Genomic DNA, 20,039 nt, shown 5'->3' on the forward strand with positions numbered 1-20,039 from the left:
CCGATAGAACACCTTTGGGATGAATTAGAACGGGAGACTGAGAGCCAGGCCTTCTCGACCAACATCAGTGTGTGACCTCACCAATGCGCTTTTGGAAGAATGGTGGACAATTTCAATAAACACACTCTGCAACCTCGTGGACATCCTTCCCAGAAGAGTTGAAGCTGTAATAGCTGCAAAAGGTGGACCGACATCATATTGAACCCTATGGGTTAGGAATGGGATGGCACTTCAAGTTCATATGTGAGTCAATATGGCAAATAGTGTATGAAATCCTCAGCTCGGGAAGCCATCGTCAGTTAAAAAAAATACCCTTCAATGCACACAGTGTATACAAATTTAATAAAATACACAGGTACAGTACAGTAGCCCACAGTCACGTGTAAGCCCAGCTTATTTTCCACATAAACAGCAGATAGGACGACAATAAAATTACAAATACATTCTTAAAAAAATCATTTCATAGGAACCTTTTAATGTTTGTTTTTTTTTTTTTTTTTTTATGAAAAGGGACATCCCCTGTTGCACCACCATTGACAGTTCATAAGACACTTCACTTTTTTTTTTTTTTGTAATTAACGCCACTGATATGTGATATGTCGTTGGCCTTTTGATTCTTCAAAGTGATGCTCCTTAAAACACTAAATGGAGACAGATAGCTTCACCGTACAAAAGCAGACAGGACTCTATAGCTTAACAGTAGCGATTTTGTTCCAACAGCCACACGAGTTTTGGCGCTCCAAATGTGTAAACTACAGACATCTAAACTGACAGATACAGTACACCATGGAAACACTTTGAAAGTCAGGAACGCACTTGATTGGCCCGCAAACCTTCACAGCAAGGACACAATGTTCACTGGAACACAACAAGTCAATAGGGATGGGCATGATGATCAACTATTCACTCAATTGATCGTTAAGAGGCTGGTGGATGGTTTGAAATTGATGAATTACTTGGAATGGCGATTTATTCTCAGCGCGGCTCGCTGTTGTCTGATAAATACAAAATAACCATTAATAAAACCCATTTCTTGAACAGAATCGGCTGCTGAAAATGCGAAATGTTTGTTTTATTCTTCACTTTACTTTGGAATTATTTTCAGAATCGAATTATTTTTAATCATATCTTGATATTTCATGAAATAGAGATGCGTGCATTGATTTTCTAAAAACAAACCATGAGAGTGATATGATTGTCTTTTCCTTGCCCCGAATATAAGACAACCCCTCTTTTTGAAAGACCCATCAAAAATATATATTTTAGAACACAATTGAAGAGAACGTAGTGTTGTTCTTGGTGTTTATATGTGCAGGTGTACAAACAACTAAATACTTGTCTTATACTTGGGTCAATTTTTATTCTTATTTATTTTTTATTCCTAATTAATTCTTTTTTTTGTTTTATATTTACATTTATTAATGGTTTGTTATTAATTTGATTATTTAAATGCATCATTTGTATTTTTAATTAAATTGATTAATTCCAGTGCATATGTTTATTATCTATTATTCCATTTTAGATATAATTTTGTTCTTTTACCTTATACATTTTACTTTAAACATTTACATGTATTAATGGTTTGTTATTAATTTGATTATTTAAATGTTTCATTTGTATTTTTAATTGATTAATTCCAGTGTATATGTTTATTCTCTATTATTCCATTTTAGATATAATTTTGTTCTTTTACCTTATACATTTTACTTTAAACATATACATGTATTAATGGTTTGTTATTAATTTGATTATTTAAATGCTTCATTTGTATTTTTAATTACATTGATTAATTCCAGAGTATATGTTTATTCTCTATTATTCCATTTTAGATATAATTTAGTTTTTTTTACCTTATACATTTTACTTCAAACCTACATTTGTATTCTGTTTTATCCGTAAAATGTGTATTTTATTCAATGCTTATTTTTTTCTGTTTTTAGGTGAATGACGGATTTTTCTATATGCATTCCCTTTTCTATTGTATTAATTCTGCTTACTGTAAAGTGTGTTTGAGTTTTTAGAAAAGTATAATTATGGTTCTAAAACTCCATATTGTATACATTTATGGTAAACTTTTTTGTTATCGTATGGATATAAAACTCCAATTATTATACTTTGCCTGAATACAATAATACACAATGAACCTATTGGAGCTGTATTTTAGTTTTGTTCGTTAAATGTGCGATATCAATTCAAGTGGATCGCATTGGAAAATGTGCAATGTTATGAAAAATGAACATCCCAAAGGCCCCCCTTTAAGATACAAAATGAAAATCAATGATTTGGGACGTTGAGCTACAGGCACGAGTTATTCAGCTTAATACAACACGGACATGGAAACAGGAGTTCAGAACATTCAGTGCGAGATGCCAATACTGAGACAGAATCAATTGATCAATTAATCGACCCTTCATTTTTCCCGTGGTTGTCAAAAATGAAAAGCCCATCCCTTCAAGTCACTGAATTAACAAAACAAACAAAAAAAAAGAAACACACAAAGCAGATGATTTTTGGTTATACAATGTTCGGACCCCAAAGAAACAACAACAAAAAAAAAACAATCCGCCCCAATTACACGCCTGTCGGCCAAGAGCATGTGTGTGTGGGCGGGGGGTATGTTTATGGACGGGGTAAGCCGTGTCAGTTCCCCGAGTCTGGCGTCTCGTATTCGGACATGCCGCACTCCTGGCTGATGACGGAGCTGTGAATGAGGCTGCTGGACAGCGCCTTAGGGCGGAGCTCGCAGGTCAGGTAGGAGGGCTCCTCCAATTCGGTGTGCAGCGGGGAGCACTGGCCATCTGGCGGGCCGTAGGCACTGCTGTCTGAGCCCCCCTCCCTCTCTTCCTTGACCTCTCGCTCCTCAGAGTCCAGGGCCGTCCCGCTCTTCGTGGGACTTCCGGGGGCCGGCGGACTCTCCTGCAGGGGCGGGCACGGCGCCCGCTGCGATTTTAAGTACGGCTTGACGTTGGCCACGAGGATGGTGCTGTCCCGCTGCTCCTTCCCGAAGGTGCTGAGGGCTTTCCGGCCGCCGCGGCTGATGGTGCCATAAATCTCTGTCTCTACCATGGCGTCCATTCCCACGGGGATGAAAAGGTTGGTGCGATTATCGGCGCTGTCCGCTTGGCTTCCGATCCGTAACTTTGGCATCCAGCATCTGTCAGAGTGTCCCAGTGCGCGACACTCGTCGGTGCAGTGGACTGATTTGTCTTGTTCTGCAAAAACAGTTTAACATTTGTTACTGGACTCCCGCTAAGCTGGGAACAGAGAACGTGTTGAGCGACAGACGTTGACAATAGAAGAGTTCGGGAAAACGGAAAATGATACACAGTCGTGGTCAAAACTTTACATACACTTGTAAAGGACATAATGTCATGGCTGTCTTGAGTTTCCAATAATTTCTATTATTTTCTTGTGATAGTGATTGGAGCACATACTTGTTGGTCACAAAAACATTCATGAAGTTTGGTTTTTATATGAATTTATTATGGGTCTACTGAAAATGTGACCAAAAGTATACATACAGCAATGTTAATATTTGGTTACATGTCCCTTGGCAAGTTTCACTGCAATAAGGCGCTTTTGGTAGCCATCCACAAGCTTCTGGTTGAATTTTTGACCACTCTTGACAAAATTGGTGCAGTTCAGCTAAATTTGTTGGTTTTCTGACATGGACTTGTTTCTTCAGCATTGTTCACATGTTAAAGGCCTCACCTTTTCTTCTCCAAACATATTGCTGGGTATTGTGGCCAAACAGATCAATCTTATCTTTGTCCATGCGATGTCAGATGAAACAAAAATTGAGCTGTTTGGCCACAATACCTATCAATATGTTTGGAAGAGAAAATGTGAGGCCTTTAATCCCAGGAACACCAAGCCTACCGTCAAGCATGGTGGTGGTGGTATTATGCTCTGGGCCTGTTTTGCTGCCAATGGAACTGGTGCTTTACAGAGAGTAAATGGGACAATAAAACATTCTAAAAGTCTTTTGCAACATGGGGTGAAAAACCTTCTAGACAAATATATGATTTCATTATTTTTAGGGCTGCAGCTATTGATTATTTCTGTAATTGAGTTATCTATTTGATTAGTTTGTTCATTTATATGTAGACTGCAGGGGTCCAAGAACTATCTTATTAAACGGATAACCAATCCTAGGCGTAGTTCTGTTAGGTATCAATCGTGTATTTATATGGAAACACTGGTAACTGTGCCTTTTTATAGAATGTTTAGACCCATTTTTAAAGTGTGTATATACAGTCGCGGTCAAAACTTGACATACACTTGTAAAGAACATAATGTCACGGCTGTCTTTGAGTTTCCAATAATTTCTACAACTCTTATTTTTTTGTGATAGAGTGATTGGAGCACATGCTTGTTGGTCACAAAAACATTCATGAAGTTTGGTTCTTTTATGGCCAAACAGCTAAATTTTTGTTTCATCTGACCACAGAACTTTCCTCCAGAAGGTCTTATCTTTGTCCATGTGATGTCAGATGAAACAAAACTGAGCTGTTTGGCCACAATACCCAGCAATATGTTTGGAAAATAAAATGTGAGGCCTTTAATCCCAGGAACACCAGGCCTACCGTCAAGCATGGTGGTGGTGGTATTATGCTCTGGGCCTGTTTTGCTGCCAATGGAACTGGTGCTTTAGAGTAAATGGGACAATGAAAAAGGAGGATTACCTCCAAATTCTTCAGGACAACCAAAAATCATCAGCCCGGAGGTTGGGTCATGGGCGCAGTTGAGTGTTCCAACAGGACAATGACCCCAAACACATGTCAAAAGTGGTAAAGGAATGACTAAATCAGGCGAGAATTAAGGTTTTAGAATACCCTTCAAAAGTCCTGAATTAAACGTGTGGACAATGCTGAAGAAACAAGTCCATGTCAGAAAACTTAGCTAGTAGACCCATTTTTAAAGTATATGCAGTCACAGTCAAAAGTTTACATACACTTGTAAAGAACATAATGTCATGGCTGTCTTGAGTTTCCAATAATTTCTACAACTCTTATTTTTTTGTTATAGGGTGATTGGAGCACATTCATGAAGTTTGATTCTTTTATGGCCAAACAGCTCAATTTTTGTTTCATCTGACCACAGAACTTTCCTCCAGAAGGTCTTATCTTTGTCCATGTGGTGTCAGATGAAACACAAACTGAGCTGTTTGGCCACAATATCCAGCAATATGTTTGGAAAAGAAAATGTGAGGCCTTTAATCCCAGGAACACCATTCCTACCGTCAAGCATGGTGGTGGTAGTATTATGCTCTGGGCCTGTTTTGCTGCCAATGGAACTGGTGCTTTACAGAGAGTAAATGGGACAATGAAAAAGGAGGATTACCTCCAAATTCTTCAGGACAACCTAAAATCATCAGCCCGGAGGTTGGGTCTTGGGCGCAGTTGGGTGTTCCAACAGGACAATGACCCCAAACACATGTCAAAAATGGTAAAGGAATGGCTAAATCAGGCGAGAATTAAGGTTTTAGAATGGCCTTCCCAAAGTCCTGACTTAAACGTGTGGACAATGCTGAAGAAACAAGTCCATGTTAGAAAACCAACAAATTTAGCTGAACTGCACCAATTTTGTCAAGAGGAGTGGTCAAAAATTCAACCAGAAGCTTGTGGATGGCTACCAAAAGTGCCTTATTGCAGTGAAACTTGCCAAGGGACATGTAAGCAAATATTAACATTGCTGTATGTATACTTTTGACCCAGCAGATTTGCTCACATTTTCAGTAGACCCATAATAAATTCAGAAAGAACCAAACTTCATGAATGTTTTTTGTGACCAACAAGTATGTGCTCCAATCACTCTATCACAAAAAAATAAGAGTTGTTGAAATTATTGGAAACTCAAAGACAGCCATGACATTATGTTCTTTACAAGTGTATGCAAACTTTTGACCACGTCTGTACAATCTGTAAACATAGTGTGGAATATCTATATTGCATAACTGTAAAACATTCTAAAAGTCTTTTGCAACATGGGGTGAAAAACCTTCTAGACATATGATTTCATTATTTTTAGGGCTGCAGCTATTGATTATTTCTGTAATTGAGTTATCTATTTGATTAGTTTGTTCATTTATATGTAGACTGCAGGGGTCCAAGAATTATCTTATTGTACAGATAACCAATCTTAGGCGTAGTTTTGTTAGGTATCAATCGTGTGTATATATATATGGAAACACTGGTATCTGTGCCTTTTTATAGAATGTGTAGCCCCATTTTTGAAGTATATACAGTCGCGGTCAAAAGTTTACATACACTTGTAAAGAACATAATGTCATGGCTGCCTTTGAGTTTCCAATCATTTCTACAACTCTTATTTTGTTGTGATAGAGTGATTGGAGCACATACTTGTTGGTCACAAAAAACATTCATGAAGTTTGGTTCTTTTATGGCCAAACAGCTCAATTTTTGTTTCATCTGACCACAGAACTTTCCTCCAGAAGGTCTTATCTTTGTCCATGTGATGTCAGATTAAACAAACATTGAGCTGTTTGGCCACAATACCCAGCAATATGTTTGGAGGAGAAAAGGTGAGGTCTTTAATCCCAGGAAAACCAGGCCTACCGTCAAGCATGGTGGTGGTAGTATTATGCTCTGGGCCTGTTTTGCTGCCAATGGAACTGGTGCTTTACAGAGAGTAAATGGGACAATGAAAAGGGAGGATTACCTCCAAATTCTTCAGGACAACCTAAAATCATCAGCCCGGAGGTTGGGTCTTGGGCGCAGTTGGGTGTTCCAACAGGACAATGACCCCAAACACACGTCAAAAGTGGTAGAGGAATGACTAAATCAGGCTAGAATAAAGGTTTTAGAATGGCCTTCCCAAAGTCCTGACGTGTGGACAATGCTGAAGAAACAAGTCCATGTCAGAAAACCAACAAATTTAGCTGAACTGCACCAATTTTGTCAAGAGGAGTGGTCAAAAATTCACGCAGAAGCTTGTGGATGGCTACCAAAAGTGCCTTATTGCAGTGAAACTTGCCAAGGGACATGTAACCAAATATTAACATTGCTGTATGTATACTTTTGACCCAGCAGATGTGGTCACATTTACAGTAGACCCATAATAAATTCATAAAAGAACCAAACTTCATGAATGTTTTTTGTGACCAACAAGTATGTGCTCCAATCACTCTATCACAAAAAAATAAGAGTTGTAGAAATTATTGGAAACTCAAGACAGACAAAATAATATTGCCTACAGGACTGATTTATTTGTAACAAAATATATTTACCAAAAAATTTACTGGAAAAACTGAATCGTTGCATTTTGCACAGACACCGTGAAACTTCAAACTGATGATACGCCACAAAACAAAGCATGCATGCATCATATTTCATTATTTACATATGTTCCCTCATTGCTGGTTAATGCAACAGATGAGTGATTCATAATATTCATGAATGCCCTTTTTTTTTTTTACCCCCCTCTCTGCAAACCATCACAACCTGCGTAGGTGTTTTCTGGAAAATGTGCTTGTGGTGCAGAGGAAGCATTTTTTTCCTGATGCAGAAGCAGAAAAAAAAAAAAACACGGTTGTGTGAGTTGCATCAGCAAAGACTCTCATTTACACATCGTACGCGAGTGTATAACTCTCCGATTTGGTCAATTTACAGCCAAAAATTGAGCATCAAGGTCAAATTGGAGTTTGAATCCTGGCTCTTTTTTTTCTCCTCTTAAGAGTTTATGGCATTGTAATCAGCTCCTTATTTGCATTTCCTGCTCATTTTTCATTGCACTCCTTATTAGATGCGTCATATATAATGACCCGTCCTTGCCACAAAATGACCTCATTTGCATGCAAGGAAACGAGAAATGTCGGCGGAAAAAAAACAATTATTCCATTCAGAAGATGAATACTTATTGGTGCAAATTAGCAGTGAGTGAAAAACAATTACCTTCAAAACACTGCAAGGATTTCATATTTAATGGCGGGTATTACTTTTTTTTTTTTTTTTTTTTTTTTTCTTTTTTTTCCCCCCCTCTAAACGCTGCCTTTGAGTGTTTTCCTGTCCTGCCCATTTTCTCGCATCCTCTTACTGACCAAAAAAAATAAATAAATAAAAAAAAATGTCACGTTAATTGGTGATTCCAGCACGCCCCGCGGGCAGGAGCCTGAATTGTCGTCCATCCCGATGTGTGGACCCCGGGATTGACGGGCGACAGGCCCCGCCCCTTTCCCTGCACGCCGTTAGCTGGGCAAGGCTCGCCCGCACTGTATCAGCAGCAGGCTATAGATAGGGGATGAATAATGAATGAACGTTTATGTCTCTCGATGCAGAGAACACACTGATTTAATCTAACGGCAAACTGATAAGTGATGTTGTTCATCTCCATATTAGTCACTGCAAGCAAAGTCTTTGCCGGGTTGCAAACAAAATAAGCACAGAGAATGAGCCACTTGTTATTGCAGCAATTACGCTGCAATCAACATTTATGTGACGCCGACGCAATAAGTGTTAGTGGTTTGAGGCTATGCGCTACAAACGTCCCGGCAAAACAAGCAGTCGGTTGTTATTTTGTTGTTGTTTTTTTTTTTTAGCTTCCAACTGCTAAACATTAAGTTATTCTCCCCGCTGTTCACCTGCCTGCTTTAATTTGGTCATGATGATCAATTAATTGCTGCAAATGATGTCATTTACTCACAAAAGCGCAGCTACCAGACACGCCTGCCCGCCTCAAAATATGAATGAGACACTCCAATGACGATGAAGGAAATACCGAGTGTCGGCCCCCGGAACCAATGAGGCTTTTCCCTCCTCGTTCCAAAAGGAATCTTCCTTCCTACAAACCCCGTTTCCATATGAGTTGGGAAATTGTGTTAGATGTAAATATAAACGGAATACAATGATTTGCAAATCATTTTCAACCCGTATTCAGTTGAATGCACTACAAAGACAAGATATTTGACGTTCAAACTCATAAACTTTTATTTTTGCAAATAATAATTAACTTTGAATTTCATGGCTGCAACACATGCCAAAGTAGTTGGGAAAGGGCATGTTCACCACTGTGTTACATGGCCTTTCCTTTTAACAACACTCAGTAAACGTTTGGGAACTGAGGAGACACATTTTTTAAGCTTCTCAGGTGGAATTCTTTCCCATTCTTGCTTGATGTACAGCTTAAGTTGTTCAACAGTCCGGGGGTCTCCGTTGTGGTATTTTAGGCTTCATAATGCACCACACATTTTCAATGAGAGACATGTCTGGACTACAGGCAGGCCAGTCTAGTACCCGCACTCTTTTACTATGAAGCCACGTTGATGTAACACGTGACTTGGCATTGTCTTGCTGAAATAAGCAGGGGCGTCCATGGTAACGTTGCTTGGATGGCAAAATATGTTGCTCCAAAACCTGTATGTACCTTTCAGCATTAATGGCGCCTTCACAGACGTGTAAGTTACCCATGTCTTGGGCACTAATACACCCCCATACCATCACAGATGCTTGCTTTTCCACTTTGCGCCAATAACAATCCAGATGGTTCTTTTCCTCTTTGGTCCGGAGGACACGACGTCCAAAGTTTCCAAAAAAAATTTGAAATGTGGACTCGTCAGACCACAGAACACTTTTCCACTTTGTATCAGTCCATCTTAGATCAGCTCAGGCCCAGCGAAGCCGACGGCATTTCTGGGTGTTTATAAACGGTTTTCGCCTTGCATAGGAGAGTTTTAACTTGCACTTACAGATGTAGCGACCAACTGTAGTTACTGACAGTGGGTTTCTGAAGTGTTCCTGAGCCCATGTGGTGATATCCTTTACACACTGATGTCGCTTGTTGATGCAGTACAGCCTGAGGGATCGAAGGTCATGGGCTTAGCTGCTTACGTGTAGTGATTTCTCCAGATTCTCTGAACCCTTTGATGAAATTACGGACCGTAGATGGTGAAATCCCTAATTTCTTTGCAATAGCTGGTTGAGAAAGGTTTTTCTTAAACTGTTCAACAAGTTGCTCACGCATTTGTTGACAAAGTGGTGACCCTCGCCCCATCCTTGTTTGTGAATGACTGAGCATTTCATGGAATCTACTTTTATACCCAATCATGGCACCCACCTGTTCCCAATTTGCCTGTTCACCTGTGGGATGTTCCAAATAAGTGTTTGATGATCATTCCTCAACTCTATCAGTATTTATTGCCACCTTTCCCAACTTCTTTGTCACGTGTTGCTGGCATCAAATTCTAAAGTGAATGATTATTTGCAAAAAAAAAATGTTTGAGTTTGAACATCAAATATGTTGTCTTTGTAGCATATTCAATTGAATATGGGTTGAAAATGATTTGCAAATCATTGTATTCCGTTTATATTTACATCTAACACAATTTCCCAACTCATATGGAAACGGGGTTTGTAGTTTGCTGGGCTTGGAAGTTCAAAAAAATTTTTTAAAAAAAAGAAAAAAAACAGCTTTATATAGAGCTGGTCAACATGTAGCATTTTAGAGCCTCAGGGACTGCTTATACCACACTTTTTTTTTCTTAAACTGAAAAGTCATTAAGAAACTGTCATTTTGAGGTTTTGTTTACACTGCAACAACTATTTTGGAGCCTGAAAATGCATGCATAAAAAAGTAGGACTTTTTTTGTTTTTTTCCAAAAATGACATTTTTTCAACAAAGCAGGAAACTACAGGTAAAAGCCAGTAAATTAGAATATTTTGAAAAACTTGATTTATTTCAGTAATTGCATTCAAAAGGTGTAACTTGTACATTATATTTATTCATTGCACACAGACTGATGCATTCAAATGTTTATTTCATTTAATTTTGATGATTTGAAGTGGCAACAAATGAAAATCCAAAATTCCGTGTGTCACAAAATTAGAATATTACTTAAGGCTAATACAAAAAAGGGATTTTTAGAAATGTTGGCCAACTGAAAAGTATGAAAATGAAAAATATGAGCATGTACAATACTCAATACTTGGTTGGAGCTCCTTTTGCCTCAATTACTGCGTTAATGCGGCGTGGCATGGAGTCGATGAGTTTCTGGCACTGCTCAGGTGTTATGAGAGCCCAGGTTGCTCTGATAGTGGCCTTCAACTCTTCTGCGTTTTTGGGTCTGGCATTCTGCATCTTCCTTTTCACAATACCCCACAGATTTTCTATGGGGCTAAGGTCAGGGGAGTTGGCGGGCCAATTTGGAACAGAAATACCATGGTCCGTAAACCAGGCACGGGTAGATTTTGCGCTGTGTGCAGGCGCCAAGTCCTGTTGGAACTTGAAATCTCCATCTCCATAGAGCAGGTCAGCAGCAGGAAGCATGAAGTGCTCTAAAACTTGCTGGTAGACGGCTGCGTTGACCCTGGATCTCAGGAAACAGAGTGGACCGACACCAGCAGATGACATGGCACCCCAAACCATCACTGATGGTGGAAACTTTACACTAGACTTCAGGCAACGTGGATCCTGTGCCTCTCCTGTCTTCCTCCAGACTCTGGGACCTCGATTTCCAAAGGAAATGCAAAATTTGCATGGTTGGGTGATGGTTTGGGGTGCCATGTCATCTGCTTGTGTCGGTCCACTCTGTTTCCTGAGATCCAGGGTCAACGCAGCCGTCTACCAGCACGTTTTAGAGCACTTCATGCTTCCTGCTGCTGACCTGCTCTATGGAGATGGAGATTTCAAGTTCCAACAGGACTTGGCGCCTGCACACAGCGCAAAATCTACCCGTGCCTGGTTTACGGACCATGGTATTTCTGTTCTAAATTGGCCCGCCAACTCCCCTGACCTTAGCCCCATAGAAAATCTGTGGGGTATTGTGAAAAGGAAGATGCAGAATGCCAGACCCAAAAACGCAGAAGAGTTGAAGGCCACTATCAGAGCAACCTGGGCTCTCATAACACCTGAGAAGTGCCAGAAACTCATCGACTCCATGCCACGCCGCATTAACGCAGTAATTGAGGCAAAAGGAGCTCCAACCAAGTATTGAGTATTGTACATGCTCATATTTTTCATTTTCATACTTTTCAGTTGGCCAACATTTCTAAAAATCCCTTTTTTGTATTAGCCTTAAGTAATATTCTAATTTTGTGACACACGGAATTTTGGATTTTCATTTGTTCCCACTTCAAATCATCAAAATTAAATGAAATAAACATTTGAATGCATCAGTCTGTGTGCAATGAATAAATATAATGTACAAGTTACACCTTTTGAATGCAATTACTGAAATAAATCAAGTTTTTCAAAATATTCTAATTTACTGGCTTTTACCTGTATAGACAGGCAATTATATTTAAAAAAAATCATGCAAGGGTGCATTTTGGAGGGGAATTTGCCATCGGGAGTGTCCTCACTCATCTTTGCACTGGTTTTTGATTGATTGATTGAAACTTTTATCAGTAGATTGCACAGTACAGTACATATTCCGTACAATTGACCACTAAATGGTAACACCCAAATAAGTTTTTCAACCTGTTTAAGTCGGGGTCCACGTTAATCAATTCAAACTCTACTATGCAAAGCAAAAGCCATTTATCAACAACACCCAGAAACGCCGCCGGCTTCGCTGTGCCCGAGCTCATCTAAGATGTACTGATGCAAAGTGGAAAAGTGTTCTGTGGTCTGATGAGTCTACAATTTAAAATAAATTTTGGGAATTGTGGACGTCATGTCCTCCGGAACAAAGAGGAAAATAACCATCCGGATTGTTATAGGCGCAAAGTTGAAAAGCCAGCATATGTGATGGTATGGGGGTGTATTAGTGCCCAAGGCATGGGTAACTTACACATCTGTGAAGTCACCATTAATGCTGAAAGGTACATACAGGTTTTGGAGAAACATTGTTGCCATCCAAGCAACGTTATCATGGACGCCCCTGCTTATTTCAGCAAGACAATGCCAAGCCACGTGTTACAACAGCGTGGCTTCATAGTAAAAGAGTGCGGGTACTAGACTGGCCTGCCTGTAGTCCAGACCTGTCTCCCATTGAAAATGTGTGGTGCAATATGAAGCCTAAAATACCACAACTGAGACCCCCGGACTGTTGAACAACTTAAGCTGTACATCAAGCAAGAATGGGAAATAATTCCACCTGAAAAGCTTCAAAAATTGGTCTCCTCAGTTCCCAAATGTTTACTGAGTGTTTTTAAAAGGAAAGGCCATGTAACACAGTGGTAAAAATGCCCCTGTGCCAACTTTTTTTGCAATGTGTTGCTGCCATTAAATAATAAATAATAATAAATTGATAAATAATATGGGCTTCACGGTGGCAGAGGCGTTAGTGCATCTGCCTCACAATACGAAGGTCCTGAGTAGTCTTGGGTTCAATCCCGGGCTCGGGATCTTTCTGTGTGGAGTTTGCATGTTCTCCCCGTGACTGCGTGGGTTCCCTCCGGGTACTCCGGCTTCCTCCCACCTCCAAAGACATGCACCTGGGGATAGGTTGATTGGCAACACTAAATTGGCCCTAGTGTGTGGATGTGAGTGTGAATGTTGTCTGTCTATCTGTGTTGGCCCTGCGATGAGGTGGCGACTTGTCCAGGGTGTACCCCGCCTTCCGCCCGATTGTAGCTGAGATAGGCTCCAGCGCCCCCCGCGACCCCAAAAGGGAATAAGCGGTAGAAAATGGATGGATGGAATAATAAATAATAATAATAAATAATAATAATAAATTAATGATTATTTGCAAAAAAAATAAAAATAGTTTCTCAGTTTGAACATTAAGTATCTTGTCTTTGCAATCTATTCAATAGAATATAAGTAGAAAAGGATTTGCAAATCATTATATTCTGTTTTTATTTACACATTACACAACGTGCCAACTTCACTGGGTTTCGTAAATATTCAAATCCATAATATTTGTTTTCGAGGTTTTTACACAAAAAACAAGTGGGACTCTTAAAAAGTGCGAAGGGGAAGCAATAGTTCATTGTTGTTAGCCAGATAACGAGTTTGACACGGTCGTTAGCCTTGATGTTCGCAAGGAATTCAATTTGAGGTCGGTTGTCACATTCTCTTTGGTTCTTTGATTTCGTTGAAACACCTAATGTGAGTTTACAAAAACCTCACTTCAGCCTACAGTGGATCGTTTGAAGTCAAACGACCCAAGTGTGGTCGTTTGAAGTTCAACCCGAAACTAAAAAGCCAAACAAAAGTTGAACTTTTGAACAGCCCGAACATGTGTGATGCAGCATTGGGGTTGATATCAGGTAATGACTGACAGGGCACTTCATATGAAATTTTACAGCCAACGTACTCCTGGCCGTGTCCTGCTCCGTCACTGAGAGGAACATAATGGCATATTTTCCCACAAAGACACACTCGCGTGGTGCACAGCGTAAGTCTTTGTTTTGATAGGCAGACGTTATTTGGTTCAAATTCTTGTCTGAGTTAATTGAGGATGGTTTATACATGTGTTGTACACGACAAAAAAGAGCAGATAAAATACAAGATAAAACGAGTAGATTTTAGGAATAAGTTCTAAAAAACAAGCATTATTCAACTTGTAATTCTTACATTTTTAGTTACAGAATCCTTAATCAATGACTAAAAATAAGTAAACCGCTCTTAAAACTAGGGACATTTCTAGAAATCTTATTTGAATTGTTATTTTCTCAATTTTAACATGTTTAAACTAGAATAGAACAAATCTAATGATTCATGCTAAAATTAAGATCATGATGTAAAATCAATGACTAAACATAAGTAAATAGCTCTTAGAACTAGTGACATTTCGAGAAATACAAATCTAAATACTGGTAAGTGGCAAACAGATACACTTAACATTTTTAAACCAGAATAGAAAAAATCTAATGATTCATGCTAAAATTAAGATTATGATGTAAAGTCAATGACTAAAAATAAATAAATAGCTCTTAAAACTAGGGACATTTCTAGAAATACAATGGTAAACACTGGTAAGTGGCAAACAAATCCACTTTTAACATTTTTAAACTAGAATAGAAAAAATATAATGATTCATGCTAAAATTAAGATTATGATGTAAAGTCAATGACTACAAATATGTAAATAGCTCTTAAAACTAGGGACATTTAAATGAATACAATTGTAAACACTGGTAAGCGGCAAACAAATCCACTTTTAACTTTTTTTAAACTAGAATAGAAAACATATAATGATTCATGCTAAAGTTACGATTATGATGTAAAGTCAATGACTGAAAATATGTAAATAGCTCTTAAAACTAGGGACATTTAAATGAATACAAATGTAAATACTGGTAAGCGGCAAACAAATCCACTTTTAACATTTTTAAACCAGAATAGAAAACATATAATGATTCATGCTAAAATTAAGATTATGATATAAAGTCAATGACTAAAAATAAGTAAATAGCTCTTAAAACTAGGGACATTTAAATGAATACAATTGTAAACACTGGTAAGCGGCAAACAAATCCACTTTTAACTTTTTTTAAACCAGAATAGAAAACATATAATGATTCATGCTAAAGTTACGATTATGATGTAAAGTCAATGACTGAAAATATGTAAATAGCTCTTAAAACTAGGGACATTTAAATGAATACAAATGTAAATACTGGTAAGCGGCAAACAAATCCACTTTTAACATTTTTAAACCAGAATAGAAAACATATAATGATTCATGCTAAAATTAAGATTATGATATAAAGTCAATGACTAAAAATAAGTAAATAGCTCTTAAAACTAGGGACATTTCTAGAAATACAATTGTAAACACTGGTAAGTGGCAAACAAATCCACTTTTAACATTTTTAAACTAGAAGAGAAAAAATATAATGATTCATGCTAAAATTAAGATTATGATATAAAGTCAATGACTAAAAATAAATAAATAGCTCTTAAAACTAAGGACATTTAAATGAATACAATTGTAAATACTGGTAAGCGGCGAACATATCCACTTAACATTTTTTAATCTAGAATAGAAACAACTAATGATTCATGCTAAAATTGAGATTATGATGTAAAGTCAATGACTAAATAAAGGAAACGGCTCTTAAAACTAGGGACATTTCTAGAAATACAATTGTAAACACTGATATGTGGCAAACAAATGCACTTTTACCATTTTTGAACTGGGATAGAAAAAATATAATGATTCATGCTAAAATTAAGATTATGATGTAAAGTCAATGACTAAAAATAAGTAAATAGCTCTTAAAACTAGGGACATTTATGGAAATGAAATTCTAAATACTGGTAAGTGGCAAACATATCCTTAACATTTTTAAACTAGAATAGAAAAAATATAATGATTCATGCTAAAATTAAGATTATGATGTAAAGTCAATGACTAAATAAAGGAAACGGCTCTTAAAACTAGGGACATTTCTAGAAATACAATTCTAAATACTGGTAAGTGGCAAACAAATCCACTTTCAACATTTTTGAACTGGAATAGAAAAAATATAATGATTCATGCTAAAATTAAGATTATGATGTAAAGTCAATGACTAAAAATAAATAAACAGCTCTTAAAACTAGGGACATTTCTAGAAATACAATTGTAAACACTGGTAAGTGGCAAACAAATCCACCTTTAACATGTTTAAACCAGAATAGAACAAACCTAATGATTCGTGCTAAAATTAAGATCCTGATGTAAAATCAATGACTACAATTAAGTAAATAGCTCTTAAAACTAGGGACATTTCTGGAAATAAAATTCTAAATACTGGTAAGTGGCAAAAAAATCCACTTTTAACATTTTTAAACCAGAATAGAACAAATCTAATGATTCCTGCTAAAATTAAGATTAGGATGTAAAGTCAATGACTAAAAATATGTAAATACCTCTTAAAACTAGGGACATTTAAATGAATACAATTGTAAACACTGGTAAGTGGCAAACAAATCCACTTTTAACATTTTTAAACCAGAATAGAAAACATATAATGATTCATGCTAAAATTAAGATTATGATATACAGTCAATGACTAAAAATAAGTAAATAGCTCTTAAAACTAGGAACATTTCTAGAAACACAATTCTAAATATTGGTAAGTGGCAAACATATCCACTTTTAACATGTTAAAACTAGAATAGAAAACAATCCAATGATTCATACTAAAATTAAGATTATGATGTAAAGTCAATGACTAAAAATAAGTACATTACTTTTAAAACTAGGGACATTTCTAGAAATACCATTTTAAATACTGGGAAGTGGCAAACAAATCCACAATCCTGTTCTGGCTCCCTGTAATGTTTGTCTGCTCTTTGTCACGACCGGGGGCACATTGGCATGTGCATTCTTCGTTGAGCCCCTCGGAGCGCACCTCGGGACACGCCCACGGCCGCTCATCTCTTGCGTGCATCACTCCGGCCAGCAGCAGCAGCAGCTGCTTTCCATCAGCAATCAGCACACCTGAAGCTGATGATCAGACAGCCTTCTTAAGCCAGTGCAACCCTGCGTTCCGGGCCAAGAACGTAATGATCTGTTCCCGTACAGTAAGCCTACTAACTGTCTCGCTACCTTGGACTCCCCCTGGATCTCGACTGCCTTCCCGGATCTCGACCCCCTTGCATGGACACAGACCTTGACGCCTCTCTCTCTAGCCCCCGGACCACTCGCACATATCACGGACGTCCGAGCTCTGTCTTGTCCCTCCTGATCTTCCGCCTCTCGCCCAACACTCCCGGTAACATACATACCATACACACCTTTGGATTTTGTCACACTCCATTTCCGTATCGTATTTATTATTATTATTATAATATATATATTGTCATTACATATGTAATAAAACATAGAGCTTCCACGCCCACTTGTGGTCTGTGCCGTCGATACTCCCCCCGATAAACATAACACTCTTGAATGGGATTGTGCTAAAAATCTTAATTTCTCCTCTGGGATTTATAAAGTATTTCTGATTCTGATGATGAGGAATGAATCATTTTTAATATGGAAACCATTTTTAAAATGAAATAAGAACAACTTGCACAATAGAACATGTTCATTAAAGTATGTGTGTGCACCGCATTCTAAATGTTCTGCGTCAGTGGGCTAAACTGCAGCTGGTACATTTCGATGTAACATTGTCTTCTACTGTATTACTAAACTATCTTGATCCAAAATCTAAATGACCAGCCTTTGATTTATGTTTTATTTTATTTTTTACTCCGTCACAGTACATACAGTACAGTGACATGCAGTCACTAGAGGCAGGTGAGGCCACGCCTCACCTGCCATCATGGAAAGAAAAAAAATGTAAAAAGAAAAAAAAAAAATTAAATTGTTATATGTATCCAGTGATTATACTATAAAGTTATTTTCCATTTAACTTTACCAGTTTTAGATTATTTTTATTCAAAATCGCTGAATTTTCACATTTGCTGTTCAAATACTGAGAAGAGACGGTGCGTGAACAGCAGCCAGTTGAGGCACGTCACTCAGTGCCTCAACATGGATTACGGACTCGGCTAACTGCTGGCCTGCTGTGCAGTGAGACTGTATTGCTATATGAACTATATTATACATTTCCATAGATAAGTTAGCTGAGGTATATAATGTACAGTGTATTTTGTCAACAACTGTATGTGTGTAACGTATTTCTTGTGCTGAGCGATCATAAAACGGCTGCAAAAGACGCACTGGCTGAGGCTCCAGTAGCCCCGCCTCCTGCACCCCCGCCGTAGAATGGTTATATCAACTAAAGCCCACACTTAAACTTTCCACGTGCAAGATTGAATCTATTTAAAAAAAATATTTCATAAGAAGCCAAAAAGTGCAAAAACAATAATGTTCGTGTTGGAGGAGTAGTTAATGACTGCAGGGCCACAACATTAGGTACACCTGCAGACTGCAGATGTATCTAATTCACAACTCCTCCAACACGAACATTATTGTTTTTGCACTTTTTGGCTTCTTATTAAATAACTTTTGTAACCTATTTTCATGGGCTTTCCTCTTTGTGATAAGTTCCTGTTATGCGCTGTTATACAGTATATGCCTTGAGCTCTTATTTTGAAGGCGCTAAGAGTGGAAGTGATGTCACGTTGCGGAGGTTTTTGAAAGAAGGTAAATAAAGTGGTCCTCGTGTAAACTGGAGCCTCCGTGTTATTTTGTAGTTTCATACAGTATAGGCGACATTTATAAACCCTCGGTTACACTTTTTTAAATAGATTCAATCTTGCACGTGGAAAGTTTAAGTGAGGGCTTTAGTTGCTGCGCATGGACTTAATTTCTAAGTAAAGGTAAGACATAACGTTTTTTTTTATTAAATGTGCTTTTTTGTGTGCTACAGTTTGTATGTTTAAAGTTAAGTTAAAGTACCAATGATTGTCACACACACACACTAGGTGTAATGAAATTTGTTGTCTGCATTTGACCCATCCCCTTGTTCACCCCCTGGGAGGTGAGGGGAGCAGTGGGCAGCAGCGGCGCCGCGCCTGGGAATAATTTTTGGTGATTTAACCCCCAATTCCAACCCTTGATGCTGAGTGCCAAGCAGGGAAGAATGCTGGTATAAGCTTTTAAACATAACCCGTTAACTGCTGCCAATCAAATGGTGAATAAGATACTCTTTAGGGTTCATATGTTTGTAAATCTGACTGTGATGAAGTCAGTGCCTCACCAGTCATGAACCTCACCGCACGTCACTGATACAGTATAATGTGACTTAGATCAAGAGAAAAGTTCAAAATGCATTCCACATCAAAGAGATGTCCTAAAAACACAGCTTTGATTTGGCAAAGGCACACCTTGTACGTATCTGAGTGCTCGGCTTTGAAGCGTGCACACCCCTGATTACGCTCCTCTGCCATTTGTTTCTCCATTTTTTTTCCACAGAGAAATGCAATTCTTTTTTTCTTTCTTTTCTTTTTTTCGTCCTTCGCAGATAGACAAGAGCAGACCGATAAGCGAGACAGGAAGATGCTGCGCTCATTTCCATGGCAGCCATCAGTACTGAAGAGGAGCTGCCAGATGATACTGATGAAGAGATGTGCGTGCTTAGGAGGTCCGGGAAATCACACTGAGGTATTGTGTGATTGTTCGTTTCGAACTCCCTCTAAGTAATCGTGTCACACATTTTTTTCGGGGGCCCAAGCATGTATTTTATCAGTCCTAAATTA

General features: G+C 38.2%; 1 protein-coding gene across 1 annotated transcript in view; it reads right to left on the reverse strand.

Annotated features, from left to right (window-relative positions):
• Positions 1 to 323: 323 nt before the first annotated feature.
• Positions 324 to 20,039, reverse strand: part of LOC133613579 (protocadherin-17-like) — a 55,568-nt gene continuing 35,852 nt past the window's right edge. Inside the window, exon 4 of the mRNA XM_061971226.2 lies at positions 324 to 3,212. Within this exon, the coding sequence (XP_061827210.1) occupies positions 2,641 to 3,212 (572 nt within the window). The 3' untranslated portion in view covers positions 324 to 2,640. The remainder of the gene's footprint in view (positions 3,213 to 20,039) is intronic.

Source organism: Nerophis lumbriciformis, linkage group LG13 (assembly GCF_033978685.3).
Source record: "Nerophis lumbriciformis linkage group LG13, RoL_Nlum_v2.1, whole genome shotgun sequence".
Taxonomy (NCBI): domain Eukaryota; kingdom Metazoa; phylum Chordata; class Actinopteri; order Syngnathiformes; family Syngnathidae; genus Nerophis; species Nerophis lumbriciformis.